This window comes from Manduca sexta, chromosome 14, assembly GCF_014839805.1.
Source record: "Manduca sexta isolate Smith_Timp_Sample1 chromosome 14, JHU_Msex_v1.0, whole genome shotgun sequence".
Lineage (NCBI taxonomy): Eukaryota > Metazoa > Arthropoda > Insecta > Lepidoptera > Sphingidae > Manduca > Manduca sexta.
The window spans coordinates 6,642,053-6,663,828 of record NC_051128.1 but is presented as its reverse complement, the minus strand read 5'-3'; the positions used below and the strand labels follow the sequence as shown (position 1 = coordinate 6,663,828).

At 32.7% G+C, this 21,776-nt stretch overlaps 1 protein-coding gene across 2 annotated transcripts; it reads right to left on the bottom strand.

Annotated features, from left to right (window-relative positions):
* Positions 1–468: 468 nt before the first annotated feature.
* LOC115456123 lies at positions 469–21,612 on the bottom strand. Of its 2 annotated transcripts, none has more exons than XM_037438655.1 (4): positions 21,532–21,612; positions 3,991–4,099; positions 2,580–2,738; positions 469–1,059 (listed from the first exon to the last, which is right to left on the bottom strand). In XM_037438655.1, exons 2-4 carry the CDS (start codon positions 4,069–4,071, stop codon positions 976–978), a joined length of 324 nt encoding a protein of 107 aa, XP_037294552.1. In that variant the 5' UTR covers positions 4,072–4,099; positions 21,532–21,612; the 3' UTR covers positions 469–975. The 2 variants fall into 2 exon arrangements, with proteins under 2 accessions (XP_037294552.1, XP_030040888.1); XM_030185028.2 differs by lacking the exon at positions 21,532–21,612 and adding an exon at positions 9,222–9,333.
* Positions 21,613–21,776: the final 164 nt, after the last annotated feature.

The following is a 21,776-nucleotide window of genomic DNA, read 5'->3' as shown; positions in this document are numbered from 1 at the left end:
TACTCCAAATGTTATTACCAATTGACAATAAGTCGTTGTCTTATTTTAAATATCATATTTACAAAAAATAGAAACATATAGAAAGTATTTTAATATTTCACGGTCGATTGAGGAACCATCACCGCCAATGTCCGTTGTATATAACCTTAGAATTTTTGTGTGTACTAGATTTTTTGGTGTTTTGATGCGTTGATATAAAAACTTTGTTACAGGTGTTGCCGCATGAAAATTGTTGATAGGGTTAGTTTGTATAACGTAAAAGGAAATAGTCATAATAAACATGAATTTTTATCGGAACTATAGATCGATAAATCTCTACATAATTATTATTCTAAAGTATAGATGTGTGTTGGTGATGTTATGTTTGTATAATGTTACAAAAAAAAATATTTACGTTCAAGAATCTAGAACATTTCTTATTTCCTTTTACAGGAATTAAAATAAAACTCTTGTATTAAATAAGTTGTTTTAAAGTATATTTAGGCAGTATACATCAATATTTGGCAACGACACATGGACTTTCATCGTTCATTAATCTCGATTTGGCCACGAAGTCACGGATACAATAAAAAATCCATAATATTAACAATAATATATGTACATAACAAATATAAGCATACAAGTATTAACTGTGTATCATATTAATTAGTTTTTTGCAATTTTCTTATACACGTATTAAAGTTATAAGGTGGGTAAAGGCACCAGTAGCCAAAACTTTAAATGAATATTAAACACCTTATAAAATCATTATCTAAAAACATTTTTAGACTATTTTTTGCATAAGTCCTATGTACCACACCAAAAAATGAACACATCAATTTAATTTATTAATTAATCATATACCAATATCTGTCATGTGATTAGAGAAACGTATTAGGAAATTATTTTTCGTTGTACATTTATAAATCAGTATAACACTGGTGCATTTACCCTATTAAAATTGGTCAAAGATTTACTGTTATGATTAAGTATGCGTTAGAAGCAAGTGACTGCATTGAAATAACAGCGAAGTACACGTCCTCTGCTGTTTGTAGTCTGCCCGCGCCGCTCCAATGAACTCTGCGGATAAATACAGATGGTACTACAAATACTGCGAATAAATTATACTACCTCAACTAACTATTACTATGCACCTAATAAGCGAAGTAGGGGCGGTATAGAATGTCCACTGACGTTAAATCAACTAGATACTTGAGTACAGTCAGCCACAAAAGTAGCTGAATAAATTAAAAATTTCAATTTTTAAGCTTTTGTCTCCGTATCGATAAACGACTTTACTAGAATTAACTTTTGACTAGACACAGAAAAATGAATATTGCGATTGAAGTTAATATGTAGAGCCGTTTTGAAATTTTGAAGTCGTTCAAGTAATTTTGTTGCTGACTGTACATTTAACAATCTTGGACATAAACTAACTATGTCGTTTTGTTACTGAAGATTTAATCGCTAAACCCGTTACTGGTAACTTTTTTTTGTAGTGTTCTAACGGTACAGAATATCTAGTCCGTAGAACTATGTGAGAATTTAATTACATGTAGTTAAATTTTAAATCGTTAACTTGATTATAATAACGCTATCACCTAGTCAAAATTATTGAGAGATTGTTAAGTCCTGTGACAAAATAACTGGCTATATAATTAGAATAGTTTCACGTCTACCTTCACAATCTTAGGGACTTTACGTAAGCATCCTTGATCGTGCAGCGTACTATTAGAATACGTTAATACCCTATATTTATACGGACATTATAATTCCCAAAATGATCTTGTTTACACCCGATAATCCCATTCGACCTAAATGTAATATTATTGATATTGCATTTCAAAACAGAATTAATCGTACTTAAGATTATACTCCACCTACATAATATAGACCCACATAGAGTCGTGAATATTCCGTACAAATGATTTGTGGCCATGATCAACGAAAATACCGATAGAGGTCAAACTATGTGACTGATGGCTTGTTACCTACGATTATTTATATTGTGCTGGATTGCACCTCTGAAATACTATTGTGAGTAAATGTGAAGCATGCTAAAATTGTCGCGCTATCTCTTTCTCATGCAGGCAGCGTTATGACCGGTAACGTCACAGTTTGCTATTGCCGTTATTGAACAGCTACCCTTTCCACGGACGACCATTCTTACTGGAATAGCTAGGTAGGTAGGTCAGTACTTATGACAGGTTTTTCAGCATGTGTGCAGTCGCTAGTTAATCAGGTCTGAAAATAACCCTACTAAAGTTCAATAGATTCACTAATCCAATCCGATTCATGAAATAACGCTAGCAATTTGTTTTAATCTTAAAATGATTTTATTGTATAAGGCGCAAGCGCGGTTACGCGCTCACAGAACCTTGAGTTATGAAGACTTAAAGCAAAAGGGTCTAGGTTAAAAGTTTCATGTTGATCTAACTTTGTAGTTTGATTTTTAAATATTCAAGTTGGTCGATAATATAATAGTTCCCCTATTTAAGAGAGACCTACCGTTTTATAAAAATACCAATGCTATTTACCAACGTTACACCTCTATCCTATCCTTAATAGTCATGCCATATTATGAATTGTCATATCCTCACCATGTCAATGTCGTCGTCCGGGATTCTAAGGGGCGCGGTGCGCGGGCCGTCGCGGTCGGGTCGCTCATATCGCTGCCCACCCCCCTCGTGAAGAGCCTTCTGCAAGGCTACCAACAGCCGATCGAGCACCAGAGCTGCACGCTTCTGAGGCACAACCTCCTGCGAAATTAGTTTTATGATAGTTCAATGAAAACGAGTCATCATTATGAGCCACAGGTGAACATAGTCTTCCCTTAGAGATTCCAAACCGATCTGTTAGAAGCGACCTACTTCCCGACTTATTGCAATCTTTATCAAGTGATCTGTACACTTTAATGTCGCATGAATATGATAATATTATTTATAAACTGTAGATCCGGGTAGCAACATATTTGTTTATAGTAAAAATACTTTATACCTGTATTTATTTTACTTTACGTTGAGGAAAGTAATGCAAAATAAATTTTAATATGGTGTGTTTAATAATGTAAATTGTAAGTGAAAGCTACTAAATAACTGATATTTAAAAAGTCTACGACCGCCCAGTGTTTCTTTGCTATTATGGATGCTCGCAGAAAGTGGAGACTCACTTAGCACAAGTAACCCACCCTTGACGCTTCTACTACAAAAATTTAAGAAATAAACTAGGTATTTACAGATATTTACTTTAAATAAATGTACTTGTATATAATCCTCTGTTGTACAATTATAATTATTTTCATGATAATACACTTGGAATTTGTAATTATAAACAGACTACACTAAAGTAACTTAACCACATTTTTGAAATAACTTAAAGTCAGCATAAAGTTGATTTTCCGATAAACCGCAAGAAAGTGACCTTAATCACACGTGTGTGAAAGTTTTATTTATAGAAAATCAAAGACGGTTTATACGCAATGAATAGATGATTTTATATTATGAAATACATTTATATAGCGTATTAGTAACTACACTTTAGGGGTGGGTGCCGCCACGGCTATTAAAAAAACATTATGTTTTATTTGGGTTAGCTGGATTATATGTTGTTGCGATAGAACATTGCATTTAAGAGAATGTGTAATACGTTTACGTGGGGCCAAAGCTTCATATGACCTTCAATAAAGTGTATTACTGGTCTTTACGATACATTAAGTACATTAGTATATTATACGAAAAAGTTCAGTAAGAGTTCTGGGTTCATTATTATATGCATGAAGGTATTGACCTTCTTACAAAAAATATGTTACTTTGGATTTCGTATCCCCCCATATCTTATTTCGATGGTGACCCTATATTTTCGGTATAAATTTATAATTTCTGTGATACTTATTTTGTCGTTAAATGTTAACAACTTAATTAAAATGAAATATATATAATGAGTTTTAGGTGTCGAATAAATGAAACGCTTTAATGTAATTTTGTATTAGACAATATAAAATGACATACTCACAACATAATCATCGTACATGGACGGCGCGGCGAGGGTGGCACTGAGGGCGAGCAGGAACAGCGGTACCGAACTGTTCAACATTGTGCATCCAGCATCACAAGACTGACACCTGTATACAAGAGAAAGTTTAAAAAAAGAACAGTTTTTTTTTATTAAAAACTTTTTTTTTGGTAGCGTAACAATGTAATTATAAGGTAGAGCCGCTTTAGATAGTTTTCTGTGCTGACTGCAGCATGAAGGAGCTACTGTAACTCGTTCGCGCCAATGTATTCACAAACAAGCGGTTTGTAGTGGCAGATATGCTTTAGCTCTTTCTGGAAAAATCAGCATTAAACTCATTTACTGCCTGATCCATCAGCGCGTTCACCGAAAATCCACGATAGATAAAATGTTTATCATAACACCTGACGCCCTTATTCATAAACGTTTTTTATCTAAGAACGGAGCATTGCTGTAATAACAAGTCTGTTTCTCAGTGCTGACGGCATGGCAACCTTCGTAGTGCGTAGACATCGGGCCGTTGTCATTGGCTAATTGTGAGATACAACTTTAATCTAGTTGGCTGTCAGATAAACAAAGCTGAACAAAGAGCAAGCTGTCAGATAAACAAAGCTGAGAAACACACTTGTTATCACAGGAATGCTCCGTCCTTCCTTAGATAACTAACCTTTATGAATAAGGGGGTGACTCCTTTGGTTTTCTATATGCTATTTGCTAATCTCCACGAAAATAGAACTTGATACCTATACAATATATCCTGAGATACATATTATAAAAGAAACCACCCTGCCGCGTCTATCAAAATGCAATACTCAAAAACTAGCAAACGCATTTTCATACGATTTTCACCAATGAACGGATTGTTTTCATAAGAACATTCATGCTGATAATCTTTTAATGTTTTATACGATAAAAAATCACATTGTAAAGCCAAGGCGGGTCGCTAGTAAAAATAAATATGACCATGTAGAGGTTGTCACCGGTAAACCATTAACAGTCAAACTTTAATATGTCTCCAGCGACATATCCTTTTTGCGTTGTTGAGTTTTATATTAAAGATATGATTTAAATTTCTATTTATGTGTTATAACAACATTCTGAGGAAAAACTTGGATGAGATAAACATAAATATGTTGATATAAGGTCAGTCGGGGGAAGTGCGCCATAGAATTTTCATAGCTGGATTCAATGTAAAATAATTTCTTTTTGTGCTCACTTAAGAATGTAATTTTATTAATTTAAGAATATTTGGTATTTTGTGATAAGAACCAATAGCCATTCAAGGAAATCGGACCATAAATTAACAAGATTTTGCTCAAAGTAAAAAAAATGGTAGTAGGCGCACTTGCCTCTGGAAATGGGGTAAGTGCGCCTGTGTAAAAAAAAACGCCAATATGGAACATTATAAAGAAAACACTCATTTGAGTCCATATAGAAATAAGTTTTACTCGCATTGCTCTTGGATAATTTTTAATCACTCAATATTATAACAAACTATGTCTGTCAAATCAAATTCGGGGTAAGTGCGCCATATATTTGTAAATCAGGGCTTCAAAACATTTTAGATTTTTTTTTTGCTATATTTAGGTATTAATATTAGAGTCTTTTGTGCGGATATGATGGGATAAAAATATGGTAGCCCTGATACAAAATCCATTTTATTTCGAAAAACTAAAAAAAAACATACATAAATGTAGGAATTAACAATTTTGAATGCCTTATAACTCAATTACTTAGAATTTGGCCTTATGACATTTAATATGTTTGAGCTGCATTATACCCAGATAACGTGCCTGATCGAATAGTTGCAACTACGTCACGTACAGTTGCTCTAAACCAAGGTATTTCATTTTTTCTTTTGTAAAAACGAATTAACTAATACGCCCTTTTATTTAAGTCGGCTCAAAACAAAATACAATATAACATTTTAATAATAATAATTCATACTAGTAAAACACATTCTCAAAAAAGGTTGGTAATATATGGTTCAGGGGCAAGTACGCCATACGACTAGTAACTGTGGCGCACTTGCCCTACTCGACAATTTTGAGGTACATTTTTTCGCATTGCTAAAAAATCCTTTATTCTAGTATATATAAATAAAATTCAGGCAGGAAGTTAAAATAAAAGGTTTAAACTATGTAGTCACCTTACTGATTTACAGAAATATGTTAAATATCTTAAAATATTTGATGTTATCTTTCACGGGGTCATCTCTGTTTACAGGTCTAAATGACACTTAAAATAAAATAGCGAATAAATCCTATTAAAATGAACAGAGCCATTTATGTTTTTTAGTGGAACTGTATTTCAGTTAGTAGCATAGATGTAAGATTGCGGTAATTGTATAACATCAATAGTTCTCGATTTTTTTTAGGGCAGGTGCACTTACCCCGTCGGCGCACTTGCCCCACCTGACCTTACGTACGTATTATTTTCTTATAGAATATGTTTACATCGTATTTGTATTATAAAAACAAATATTTTTTTAAACATACGAAGGACGTATAGACAACTGATATTATTAATATTTCGTCTATCAGTCTTAAGATAAACAATATTTATTTATTCAATGAAAATATACTATATAGGAACATGGGAAATATTTAAAAACAGATAAAAATAGATGTACCTATAGCTGAAAAAGTATAAGTAGACAAATCATCATTATTGTTATTTTTATTTATATACCTAAGTATTTTTATTCTAAAATAAAATTCAAAATATACACTTTTAACAAGAAGTGTTAAAAATTACCCATACAGAAAATAAGGTGTCTCGTAGTTATCAACGCGGCTCAACTTGTAAAACGATAGACGTTTCATTTCGACGCTGTCATTAGGGGTTTAACTAGGTGCGGATTTAGACGGACAATAGGACCTCTGCGACCTCACTTCCCCCAAATACTTTATATTAGAATATTTCTGTCCTACAAATTTAATTGAAAAAGCTTTTCCCCTGCTTAGGGCTTTTAAACAAATTGAGTACCCTCATAGAATACCTAAATAAGTGTCTGTGTCCAGCCATTTTTGGTTTTCAAAACTTAGTAGCGGTGTACTATAGGTGTTATATTGAACTACAGTATCAAAATAATGATTAAATAAGTTTCCGACACTCGTTGCATCGAAGTGATTACTAATGCGTCAATCATTGGTAGTTATAGCAACGCATACGAAGCTACGCATACTTATAGGTCCGTGCATTCATTCATAGCTACAGTTACCTTTTACGTCATATAGAAATTGGTATGATTAAGTTGAGCAAGTTTGTGTTTAAACATACACGTGTGTATTTACAGGGTGTTCCTTGCGGGAAATTTTTCCAGTTTTTTGGGTGAATCGAGGCGGGCTTTTTTTGTCCCCCCTCGGCGACGTCTCATGCTTTATTATTTTAGTGGGCACATTGGTAGTCAAAGTAATGAATTTATTTTTTTGGACAACAATCAGACTACAATATACAAATACGATATGTACGTATATTATATTGCTGTAGCTGGCAATGGTGAATGGTCCATATAATCCTATTTCTGCCGGCTTCTCGTTAGTAGTTTACGTAAAATCTAATTATCATTAGAACGATTTGTAGGCCGCATTAATTCATATTATTAGTACTTATAAGTTATATATTTTGTTTGGCTCTGCTTATATTGTACATGTTATACTGTTATTGTCCCGATAATAAATCTTTTTTTTATTTCTTTCTTATACCTATGTTATGTTTCGGAAAATTTCATCCTTCGCCACTTATCGATATTCCTATGGTGACATATATTTGTTACTTAGTTATTGTTTAAATCTAAACAGCTAAGCACGGAGCAGCAAGTGCTTAAATACACGAATAAATTCCATCACGGATAAACTGTTTTAGTTGCAGTCATATTATTATACACAACTAGTTCAAACAAATATCAAGCAAATACGTGAAGGTTAGTTGAAATATAAACTTTAAGTTGTGGGTAGTAGGTGGTAGACAGTGATTCTTAAATCCAGACCCAAAGAACCGAAAGGGTTCCGTGTTAAAGGTAATAAGATATTATAATAATATCAGCCCTGTATTATATACTTGCCCACTGCTGAGCACGGGCCTCCTCTACTACTGAGAGGGATTAGGCCTTAGTCCACCATGCTGGCCTAGTGCGGATTGGTAGACTTCACACACCTTCGAAATTCCTATAGAGAACTTCTCAGATGTGCAGGTTTCCTCACGATGTTTTCCTTCACCGTTAAAGCGAACGATAAATTCACAAAGAATACACACATGATTTTTTAGAAAAGTCAGAGGTGTGTGCCCTTGGGATTTGAACCTGCGGACATTCGTCTTGGCAGTCCGTTCCACACCCAACTAGGCTATCGCCGCTATAAGATATTACCTAGTCATATTTCACTATATTACCATGAATTAATTAATATTAATTGCATTAAGGTGACGGTATTTCTCAGTAATATAACACAAATTACAAATAGCTGAGCATTGCTCCCGCCTCCTCGTTAAGTAGGTTTTACTGACTAAAAGTAATTTTGTCTAAAAAAATGCTATTTTTATCCTTGCAACACGGTAATCCTCGATTCACTCATGGAAATAATGGCGCGAATATTCTTACCTAATTGATGGTTTAAGTATGGACGAGGTTTCGTATAAGAAATGGTATTGCCGGGATTTTCACGGATTTAAAGTTTAAGAACCGCTGTATTAGAGTTAATAATATCGTTTGCAGTTATACTTCCTTATAGGCAAGTGATATACGAATGTCCAACATAGGACATTTGTGTGTGAAATTTTTATTTGATTCTGTTTCTTGTTGTCTTATCGTGTATTACTTTATTTTTGATACTACATATAACTACATAGGTATCACGCGATATCTTGCTTATATGTAGTTATATTTATGGATAAGTTTTAGGAGGTACATTTTGTTAAATCATATTTAATAAATTAAGACATTATTAAAAATTATTAATGTAAACATTATTTTAGAAACCAAAATATTTACTCCTTTAGACTTTAGAGAATTTAAAATTACAGAATTTTTTATTCGTCATTATTGCCTCCTTATATATTTGATATATTATTCTATAAAACAATTTTTTTCACTCTCTTATAATGGCCACTAGATACAAAAACTAAAAGACAAGTCTGCGAAAATTACTTTCATAGTTAAAATGTTTTATCATATGTTAAAATATCCAGTTAAACCCTTTATATTATTAAACACACTACAAAAACATACTTACAAAAATAATCAATATTCACTGTTAACAAATAAATCGCGTTTTCAATCACTTCCTATATGGTGAACGGTTGAAAAGCGCAACTTTCCAAAGCTGAAGTGAGACTTGTTGCGCGCGTAAGCTCACCAGATTATGTAGCGATAACCGCCCGCCGCAAGCCTTTATAAGCCCGCCCGATATCGATATGTGCGTAGAAGGTGTATTGTTGCAAAAAATTGTTTTACTTCCCTTGCAATTTTATGATAAGTTTTATAGTAAGTATTTGTTTTAAAGTGAAATTTTTATCAGGTCAGCTACCAAAACTTAAATAGGTAATATGAGTGTGAAAAATACTATCTCGTGTATTATTCTCAGTTTCCCTTTCAAATATATCCCTCTGTATGAAGCACTTAATTAATATTCGTCACATGAGGGGGCTAGCATTTTTTCTGAAATTTTAATACATATTTTGGTACATATTAATGCTATATAGTTAAACAGCACTGGTGTAACGTCCATATAGCCCTATTCCTACGGGCTTCCGTTTGGTAATTTATGTAAAATCTAATTATTAGAACGGTTTGCCGACCACATTTATGCATATTAGTACCTACCTTTGAGAAATTTTCACTTTCACTGCTATATAAGTAGTTATAAAATAAATAGTCTCCGATAAGTAGTGTGATGACGATGGCAAACAGGCAGACGAACCGGCGCTATTTTCTTTTCTATATTTGCTAGTTCTTTCGTTTTCGATGAAATGATAAGTTGTTTGTTTTACAGTCATAACGACATTTAGATTCTACTAAGTTAAATTATATTATGATTATTTTAGTATTCTTTTAATTTACTAATTACTTAATTAGGTTGCTCATATGCAAGAGTTCGGTTAAACGCGGTTTTGTCTGTAACACTTAGTAATTTATTCCTGCCGCCAAGTAGCGATGCACAAATACTGCAAATGTTTTGCAGTTTGAAGAATATTGTAACAGAAGTGATCACATCATTATTAGCTTCACCCACTTGTAGATGTGTTTCCGGAATAAAAAGTAGCCTACAGAACTCTTTGGCCGTAGACAAGTTACTTTTCTACAATCGTAAAGTTAATAGAACACAAAAAAATGTATGGATTTATCTATCGATATATGTATAGGCCTAGGTTACATATCTCATAAATACGTAGAAAGGGTTCTAGTCTACGGACCAAGGATGGTGTTCTTCCTATTACCTTTGACTATCATAATTTTGAGAATATTCAAATAAAAACAATCTCTATAGCTTTATAATTTAATGTTTGCATTCTATTGCATTAAGAGAGATGCTTTTGATAGCTATTTTTATACATAACATATTGTACCTGATTTATGTTGGCAATAACACATTCCTACTACAAATGCTGCCAGTGATTATAAATTCATCTTTTACCCACACAATGGCCACGTCAGAGAGACGTATCGTAGGTGCGCAAAGAAATCGCACGATTCAGCCTATTCTCAGGGGTCAATGACTGAAATTATTATTAGTGACGTAACTTTTGTAAATTTAAATGTTATTTCTGGGCTTAATATTTAAGTCGGTGCACATTTGCATATGATAAAATAAATGTATGGCTTATCAAACGCTAAAGTTATGTGTGTATTCTTTGTGAATGAGGGCTTGCTGTAACGGTGAAGGACAACATGAGGAAACCTGCATACCGGAGAAGTTCTTTATAAGAATTTTTAAGGTATGTGAGGTCTGCCAATCCGTACTAGGCCAGCGTCGTGGACTAAGGACTAATCCCTCTTAGTAGTAGTGAAAACCCGTGTCCATCAATGGGACAGTGTATAGGGTTGATACTAAGGCTTCACAATGTTCCGTTGAAAAAAAAATTTTATTTATTTATTTATTTATTTATTGCACTTAATATACAAATGTATACAGGCGGACTTAATGCCATAGGCATTCTCTACCAGTCAACCTTAGGGTGGTGCAGAGATAATCAAGGTAGGTGCATCACGATAATACGACATTGAAAAGAAGGTATATATAAAATACCTATAATAACTATAAATACAATATAAGTAACATTGTAACTATCAAAATACATAAAATACATATTATAATTATATAAACATATACGTATAAATATACATATATACATAAGAATATATACATATATACATAATATTATAAGTTAAGGTGGTGACTATTCCGCTTCATTCAGCAAAAATCAATATTACCATAGTTTTTATATGCTTAATATAGAACTTTAAATTAAAATAATACCTCTGTACATATAAAATAATTTAAAAAAATCCGTGTCTATGCATTATATACGTATTTATAAAAAAAAAAAAAATTGAAGACGCGATGAATAGAAACGTAAAACAACTTTAATTTTTTTATTTGTTTGCTCAAATGTTCGTAGGCGTATGAGGTCAAAACTAATCCTTCAATTCAAAAGCTAATAATAAAAAATATTCAGTAGATAGACAGACAGAGAAGTCAGGCTCCACGCCTTGCGCCACTACTGAGTTACGAGTAGGTGTATCGGGATGGATATAACAGACTGAGTAAGACCTAAGTCCACGCAAATAAACTTGTAGACACTGCAATTTTATAATAATATGAGACTGACAATTTAATTAAAGTATATATTTATGAATGTACAAAATTACGACACAGTATGTATATGACCAGCACAATATTGTTACTTTATGACTGTAGGGATAATCTTCGTAATTAAACAGTCAACGAAAATTTATGATTCGACCAAAATAAATACTTTTTCTTAAACGAGGTTACGGGTGGTTTTATAAGTGTACCTACAGTTTGCACCAAATATCTTTAATTTACAGTTATGAACCTGTGAGATTACGGCTTCTGTTCCGAAATCATGCAAAACAATTTTGAATATTGCAATCGAAAGTAAACATTTGTATTCGATATTGGGATGTGTCCTCTTTTTGGCGACATATACTCGTCAATCAAAAATCGGATATAAACTGGCCAAAGTGTAGTTCAAAGCCCCATATACTTATAAAATATGTAAGGTGGTAGTCTTCTGTATTCAGAAACGTAAACAGAACAGTTTGTTATGATAGTACAGCATAGTAAATGGAGGTTGACGCCGCGCTGTCTATTTGCATAGACGGAACCTCAGGACGGAACATATTCGGTCACTTCAACGTAGTGGTAATAAATTGTCTTTAAATTCCATAACCTTACTTATTTTTATCGATACAATATAAAAAGGGCTAACATCAATGTTTTATTATTCTTTGCTTTTGGTAACAAGCATAATCTAAGTAAAATAAATAGGTCCCTTGTGAAACCCAAAACTTAAGACTCCATAGGTATTTATATCATTAAAAATATATTATATTAGCTTTACCTCATTGCCCAGACTATGTAGTCCTATAAGTTATAATAGATCTAATACATTTTACATAAGCAACAATTACGACACGTTACCATAAAACAAATCTCTATAAATAAGTATATCTGCAATAAATGACATAAAAGAACTAAATCCACAAATAAAACATTAGTTATATAGATAACATTCAGTTTATAGAAAGCAGTTTACTGTAACATGAGCGTAAAAATATATTCCACTCACTGGGTGTAACGGAATAAGGACATGAAAATCATAATAGATAATTTTCGATATGGTGACTATACAATAATAGTTTTATTGCCACACACGTATTTCCATGAAATACCCGGATTAAGATGAATATTATTATGTCGAAATATGGGAAAATTGATGATGCACACCGCTGGCAACCTGTAAACATAAAAGACCGCTATCAGATCTCGATAAGAACCCACGTAATGACAACCGTGTGAAAAACACATGTTCTTTTGTAGACTTTTCAGTTCTAACATTTGTTACAACTCTGTTATGGTTCGATGCCCGGTTTGTTGTTACTTAGTTCATGTAACGGTCTTTTAACAATACTGAGTAAAATACTCATTTGTATTATTGTGTCTATTCAATATGATAGGAATAGGTATATAGAATAAAAATAAGTCTATAGAATAGGTACACATGTTAACTTTTAATTTTGTTATTTAAGTTCCCCAAAAAGTTAATACATATTAAACTAATAACTTATTAAAATGAATAATATAAAAAACCCTTGTGCATCTTAAATATAACTAAGAATAATATGTACTTACCTATAACAAAAATGAATAACAAAATAAACAAACATTTTTATAGACAGTAACCAAAAAAGAACTTCATTAAACTTATTTCTTTTATATCTGTTTTATTTTTATGACTTAAGGTGCGTTGGGGTTAAATCGGACGCTTTTTCGACGTGTTAAACAGTCTTCTCGATTTATTTTTTTACAATAATTCTATAGGAGCTATCATAATGAATCATTAACTTAGCTATATGTTATTAAATATACTAAATGGTATATATTTTTTCAATCCCTTATATATAACAGTTAACGTTTTATAGGGCCTTAAAAAAGTACCATACTTTTAAAAATGTGTGAGAAAGATAGGACCTTCACAGGTATAGTTCGGACTACTATCTAAAATCGTCTATGATACAGGGATTCTAAAATCCATAAAAAGAGCATATCTGATCTAGATATTCATTTATAAACATTCAAAAAAATTTATAAATTTCGTAAGATATTTTTAGAAGCGTACTTTGTTTTTTTAATAGTTCTAGGCATACGATCATACCCCACATGAGTGACACTGTAGATATTTTTAAAAATATTCGAAGAAATAGTACATACACGTGTAAATAAACAATATATAAACAAAATCGACCATTCATCTGAGCTAAAAAAAAATACACAATTAGTGAGTTCAGACGTTTTCGTGTATAAATTTTGATAAAAACTTGCAATATTTTACAAGTGCTAGATCGAACGATTTTTATCCATTCTTTAACGACAAATAATTGTATGTGTAAAGATCGGATCTCAGGGAATATACGCGTTTCGACAAATTTTAGTAAACAAGTCACAAGATTTATTTCCTTTATGATAGTATATACCTACAAGATTAATTGAAAACAGTAAATACTCAATTAAAATTAGGCAAATTCTTGCATGGGGTTAATCCGGATCTGCCAGGGAACGACAAAACACCGATATTCTGTTTGTTAGCACCGTAAACATTATTTACTTGACGGATTCACTCATGTGAACTAGTGGAACGTAGGGTACAAGATGGGGTCGCAGGTAGTGTTGTTCGAAAACAAAAATTATAACAAAATTACGAGTTATTTGATTTATACGATGTTATACCTCCTACGATCTTACCCCAACGCGCTTATATAGATAATAATAGATAATCTGTTTTTGAGAACTTTCCGCTAAATAAAATCTTAAACTAAAACTGTTGTAATCAATCATGGATTCTGGGAATCACCCGCCACCCCTATTTTACATTGAGGTGAGGTCGGCGTAACATACATATGTAGCAAATATTATGTCCTGGAAAAGATTTTCTTAATTTTAGTTGGCTGCCTCGGTGGCGTAGTTGTAGTATAGTACGAATGCAGTACTAAGGTCCCGGGTTCGATCACCGGATCTTGAAAACTGATATTGGATTTTTCTACGCAGTAAAAGCAAGGAGTCTGGAATTTGTGTCCATTATGACGATAGGCTCGCCGTCTATCACCATTATACGCATGGTCGACGCCAATATTATTTTTAGGGAGGTGCATCTGCATCTACACACTATAGTAGGTACTGCATGGCATCTTTATTATTTCAAACGTAAAGAGCATGGATTTTTGTATATTATACTAAACCATAATAAAACCTCTATGGTCGTTAGTTCCCATTTTCATTCGGTTAATTTTATTGTGATTTGTTCCGGACATGCGCGTGCACGTTGCAGCCCCTCCCGGCGCCTATGATCATACGATAGATTACACACGACGGAAAGTGGGTGCACCAGTTGCGCTTCTGCCTACCCCTTTGGGGATAAAAGACGTGAGTGTCTGTGTGGTTAAAGACCAGCCGCCTGGCCGCAAATCGTGTTAGTAATATAAAGTATTGCCCCATCAGTGATTCAAGCTCAGGACTTTCGGTTTACTGCATATATTATATAGATTTGCTAACACCTTTTTTACATTAGAAATCTAACTATAAATATGGTGTACTTAGTAAACGCAATAATAATATAAAAATACCTCGTAGTAAGGAATCAAAGCAAGAGTGGGCGAAGTCTCGTAAATGCAACAAGGGCACCCTATCGCGCTAATGTGCTGGTCATGTCACGCAGCGTGAGCTCTATAGCTAATCATTTGGGCCACTTAACTGCTCGCAGTGAAAAGTGATTATTTGTGAACACAAACGCAATGCAATGTAATCGTACATTAAAAATAGCATTAATGTATGTTACGTTTGATGTATTTGTGTTGGTAGAAAATATACTTATTATTATTGCTTTATATTTGGCTCAATTATTGTTATATTGATTCATAAATATAATTATTATTTGTTGCCTTTTTGCTACGCGACCAACGTACGTTCTATTAATTTTCTACTCCAAATTTTACGTTAATTTCCTGGCATACCTACATTGTAAAATTATTTATAAGACTTTAACAGTTCAGTAGTAGGAAAAAATCTACGATTTTGCGCCCAATGCTACGGTGATATCCTGTTTCGTATGATGGGTTCTTGTAGCTTGGGGCGTACCAAAACTTTGCCGCCCAAGGCATCGGGCAAGAGTAAAAAACGGCCATTTGAACAAATAAGAGTGACGCGCCCACCCCGCCCTAGCTACTAGTAAATGCGACCACCCCCTTCGCGTTCCAATAAAAACAAGGCCAAGAGCTGCGTATCTACCTATACTATAATGCTTTTCAAAAGGAAGAACCCTGAATCTTTTAGAAGCTTTAGAAGTTGTGAATATGGTTGGTTAAATATTTTATTTTTCGTGAAATTCAAATATGTCATCAAAGTAGGCACTTTCTTTATTTTTTTCAGACTATTTTTAACAGTTTACTTTACCTAAATAAGTATTTGTATAAAAAAAAATATTATACTTATGTTATTTAGTATGAGCGAAGATAGTCCTGTTCGCATTGTTTCAACTACTTAACTACATACTATTTAATCTGCTCGACATTGAGTTAAGGCTTTAATATTTTTTGCCTTTTGTTATATTTTCACCAGATCTTATACATTTTCTTTTAATATGCTCTAATGCAAACAGTAATACTTAAAATATGTCGACAGCATAAATACTTTATTAATACAAAATTATGAACTTTGTTAAGCACCCTATAGCGATCCCCAACCTGGCCCACCATTATAGTTAACATTTTTTTAAAGCTATTGTTCGAACTTCACGCACGCAAAACTCGTTGCGCAAGCTCAAGTTGGTCCTTTATGGATATAGATAGCTAATCGCGCGGCTAAGTCCCCACAGCTGGATTAAAACTTAATTATAATTTGTATCAATTCCCCACTGGGTAGTTTTTTTTTTGTTACAGACTCCGCAGTCAACACCGGGGGAAAACAGCGAATGGGATACTAGATTCCCCAGTTAGGCGGCTTAGCGACTGCAGGGCCCTGGAGGAAAATGGGAAGGAAGTGTTGGAGAGAGATAAGGAAACCTCTAAGGATGGGTGGAGGGGAGGAGGAAGGGAAATGTTCGCGAGTCTTTATAGGCCTTAATATGAATTGGCAACCATAAGGTATACACACTTAACTATGTGCCTAGGGCCGCGACAAATGTCCCTATGCATGGGCATGCATTTGGTGTGAGGACCAAGCGCACAAGAATTCCACTGGGTAGTTTAGCTGGGTAAAAACTAATATGGATTTTTGAAGGTGAAATATACAGCAATTGGTGGTCGCTTGTCTTAAAGCAGGACAGGGTGGAAAGGGATACACAGCGCACCCGTAATTATATTCAAGTGTTGGTTTTATAAAGATACCTTCTAACTTTTGCACGCGGCTCTGTCCATGATTCGTGTTAACGCTACAAACTTTTAGCTCCTTCTAATGAAAATTTTAGAGTACAGTAAACTTTTATTTTAAACTATTTATACATTTAATAAATATATATTTTTTTACAATTCTATGTTAGAAAATTACGTTTCATACGTTTTATTTCTTAGAGGATGAATTTTCAAAAATATGCTCACTGGCGCTATTCATAACCTATTAGCTTGAAATTTCATGCTTTAGGCACAACGATTTTGGGTGTATGTTTATCGATCATCCAACGAACCCCTTTTTCAGTCAATTTCGTCTTTACTATAGTTAAACTAATGGACCAAAATGAATAAGTATTTGACAAAAAAAAATATACAATAGAATAGGGGCTTATTGGTTTAAATTGGTAAAAAATCAATAACTCGAATATAACAATAATTGAATAAATACGGAAGAATTGATTTTGACCCATTATCCATCTTTACAGCCATGCTCGATATAAAAAAATCTTTGTCTATAATTTCTCTTTAGATATTTTTATCTATGCCGTTCAAATTTCTGAGTTCTACTTTTTTACAATTTGTATAAGACGTATAAAAGAAGACAGACTAGGCTGTAGCGTGGAGCGGGTTCAAAATGGCGGCAATGTAAACATTGTATACCTAAAAAAAATCCTATTTAAAACTATTTAGTCAATGTAGAAGTGTTAAAGCATAATAAATATAATTATAATAGAGTGATACAATTGGACAAGTGTTAGTGACTACAAAACTTAAACATAACAAAAGTTATAAGTAATCATAAGTTATCAGTGACTTTACTGTGTTCAAAGTTCATAAAACATATTAATACTTGACTAATACATAATACAATAAAGAAAATAACGATTAAACAATAAACTAAGCTATAATAGTGCAAAAAACGTCATAAAATTTTGAGGACTTAGAAATTCAGAAAGTTTATATAAAATTTGTCATACCAGTGTTGACACGACATAGTTGTGTGCAAGATATGGTGCGTTTCATGCGCGAGTGCGTATGATCGAATCCTCGGACTGAATTTGGTTGAGTTTTTAATGTCTTTTCTTTTTTTCTTTATTTTTTTTTTTACTTTTTATTTTTCTCAGCTTTAAAAGTAAAAATAACTTGTTTGCTGGACATCTGTGAAGTTGCCTATGCATGTATTAAAATATGCATGATATATAACGCTTAAAGAAACAATACTGCATCTTAAAACGCATGTACTACTCATACACTTCCTTCCTGTGTTCCCTAGATTTTGCAAGTATCTAATAAAATATGAAATATAATTTAAATATGGAAACAAATAATATAACCATTAGAAAAAAAATTTAAAACGCAATGTGATGAATCTTTCGATACGTCGTTCGGATCTACTCAATCATATATTGCTACAAGTCTACCTGATCTATCGACCATCGAAGCTATTGGAGATAGAGCCAATATAGAAGAACTTGTTGGAGAAATAAAAAATCTAAAATCACAACTAGCTAACGCCCAATTAAAAGTTGAAGATCTCTTACAAGAAAATAGCACATTAAAGAAACAGATTATTCAACAAACTGAGAAAACTGACCCCAAATTAACATTATTATATGAAAACAAATCACAGATAAATATAGCTAACAAAAAAGAAGAAGAAAATATTATACGAAAAAATACAAACAAAATATCCACAAAAGAAGCATTCAATATAAATTTTAATACGCCAATAGATGGCGACACTATGTTCACTAAGGATTGTGCAAGGAACACACAAACAGAAATCAATGAGTGTCTGGCTATGTCATTCGGAAATAACTCAAAAGATGGCGTCCTAAATAGAACCATAACACTTTCCTGTAATCAAGATACCGATGACCATCGCTTTATATACATATACGGAGGACTACAATGTAGAGGTTTTGCGGAAAAAATAATAAGATCCAGAATGAACACGAAATATGAAAAATATAAAGTAGTCTCTATAATAAAACCCCACGCGCCAACACACGAAATACTCAAGTCTTGTAATGAAGTAGAAGATACTCCGGGTAATTATATAATTTTAGGTGTAGGACAAGATGACGCAAATCCTGCTCACCTGGCCATAGAACTAGCAACCACATTGAATAAATTTAAATATACTAATATAATCATTCTAAATGTTACACATAATCCATATCTAAATGAGTGGAAATTAAACAATCAACTCAAACAGATCTGTAATAATATCAAACATTGTAGATTTCTTTTTATCTCGCAAAACACATACAAAAAATGTGTTCTCAAACATTGCCACAAAGAAAATTAATTTATTGATCGATAGCGATTATGCAGATAAACATTTACCAAATATAAAAATAGTATTAAAACAAATGATTTTTGCAAAAGGGTACGATCCCGTACTATTTTTCAATAATCAAAAAGAATTTGAATTTTGAAGATTCTAATCTGCGTGACTCGAATATTACAAACATTCATAATAAAATGGACCATAGTACATTTTTTCGCAAATACAAATAAAGGATACACTGAAACATCACGTTCTTTGTATAAAAGTAAATACCATGTCAACAAAAAAAGTAATGACCTCATTACGTTATTTCACCAGAATATAGCTGGTTTATTAAATAAATTAGAGCAGATAGAGATATGTGTAGAAGAGTTTCAAATAGAAAAGAGCCCGGTACAAATACTATGTTTTACCGAGACCTTTCTTCGATCTGGTGACGAGATAAATGTCCGTATACGCAATTTTAATCTAGCTAGCCATTTTTCAAGAAAAACGAGAAACGTGGAGGTGTTTGTATTCTAGTGGATAAGTCTATAGAGTATAAAATTATTCCGCTATGTAATTATGTATCATCTGAAAAGTCTTTTGAATGCTGTGGTATTGATATACCATCACTTCAATGTATTGTTATTTGTATATACAGAATACCGGGATCAAATGTATCTACCTTCTTTGATAAATTAGAAACGCTCATGCATAAACTTAATTTTAAGGAAAATAGACGAATCGTTATAACTGGAGATTTGAACATAAATACATTGAAGAACGATGACACATCTTATAAATTAAAAGACTTTCTACTCTCTCATAATCTCATATCACACATAACTGAACCCACACGACAACAAACCTGCATTGATCACATTCTTAGTAGTATTAAAGGAGCTGTAGGTAAAGTACATCATCTATATTTATCTGACCACAATACTGGTCAGAGTTTATCGTTTCCTATGAAATGTGAACAAATAAAACCACTATATATGTATATTACTAGACGAGATTATGATGAAGAAAATATAGTAAAATTTCAAAATTGTATATCAAGTTTGTCATGGCAAGAGGTACTAAATGAAGCAAACTGTAATAAAGCTTATGATCTGTTCTATGAGACATTTCTACTATTTTATGATTTATGTTTTCCGGTAAAAACAATTAAAACAAGGGTAAATTTAACGACACCAAAATGGTTAACAAAAGGTATAAAGATATGTTCTATTACAAAAAGAAAACTAAGATACATAAGCTATAAAGATAAAAACGATGAAACTAAATCTAATTACATAAAATACAATAAACTATTTAAAAAATGTATAACATGTTCTAAAAAGATCTTAAATAACAAATATATTTTAAATTCTACAAATAAATGTAAAGCAACTTGGGACATAATTGGCGACAAACTAAATAGTACACAAAATAATAAAAATATAAAAGAGATCATTCATAATGAACGATTAATATCGAATCCAATAGACATTGCAAATACATTCAATGATTTTTATATTACAAAACAAATAAACCTAAAATACATACTCCTAACTACAAATTAATTAACACTGTTGACTCTACTATTTTCTTAAGGCCTTGCACCAAGTATGAAATATTAAAAACTATTGTGTCGTTAAGAACTACAAACGCCGTAGGTTATGATGCAATATCAACTAAAATAATAAAACGATGTAATAGCGAGCTCTCATCAATACTTTGCTATATTGTAAACCTTTCCTTTGAAAACGGCGTTTTTCCCGAAAAAATGAAAATGTCCGTAGTTAAGCCAGTACACAAAAGAGACAATAAAGAAAAAGTAAACAATTATCGTCCCATTACGCTAATTCCAGTATTCTCAAAAATATTTGAAAAAATAATGCACGCCCGTATTACCACATTCCTAAATAAACATAATATTTTAACAAAAGAACAAAATGGATTCCAAAAACAAGTCTACCACACTAGCGGCCTTCTCTATAATAAACACTGTGACCAAATCTCTAGATAAAAGAAAACGTGTATCAGCGGTATTTTTGATATGTCCAGTGCTTTCGATTTTGTCGACCATCAAATATTGCTGCGAAAATGTGACTTATATGGCATTAGAGGGAAGGCGTTGGAATGGATTGACAGTTACCTGAGTCATCGAAAGCAATGTGTGGAGATTACCCATGTTGACTCGAATTTAATGACTACGTCACACAGGTCCACTTATAGGGAAAATAAATTCGGTGTCCCCAGGGTAGTGTTCTAGGACCTCTATTGTTTTTAATATATATAAATGATATTCCGAAAGCAACTAGACATAAATGTACATTATTCGCAGATGATATTTCAGTAGTAATTACACAAGATGATAATAATTTTGACTATACACAAACC

Bases quoted from the DNA above. Each gene is read 5' to 3' on its own strand.
- LOC115456123 (XM_037438655.1), bottom strand. From the start codon at position 4,071: ATGTTGAACAGTTCGGTACCGCTGTTCCTGCTCGCCCTCAGTGCCACC. The intron at 2,739-3,990 runs GTGAGTATGTCA...CTAATTTCGCAG, and splicing joins CCATGTACGATGATTATGTT to GAGGTTGTGCCTCAGAAGCG. The intron at 1,060-2,579 runs GTGAGGATATGA...ATTTATCCGCAG, and splicing joins CGGACGACGACATTGACATG to AGTTCATTGGAGCGGCGCGG.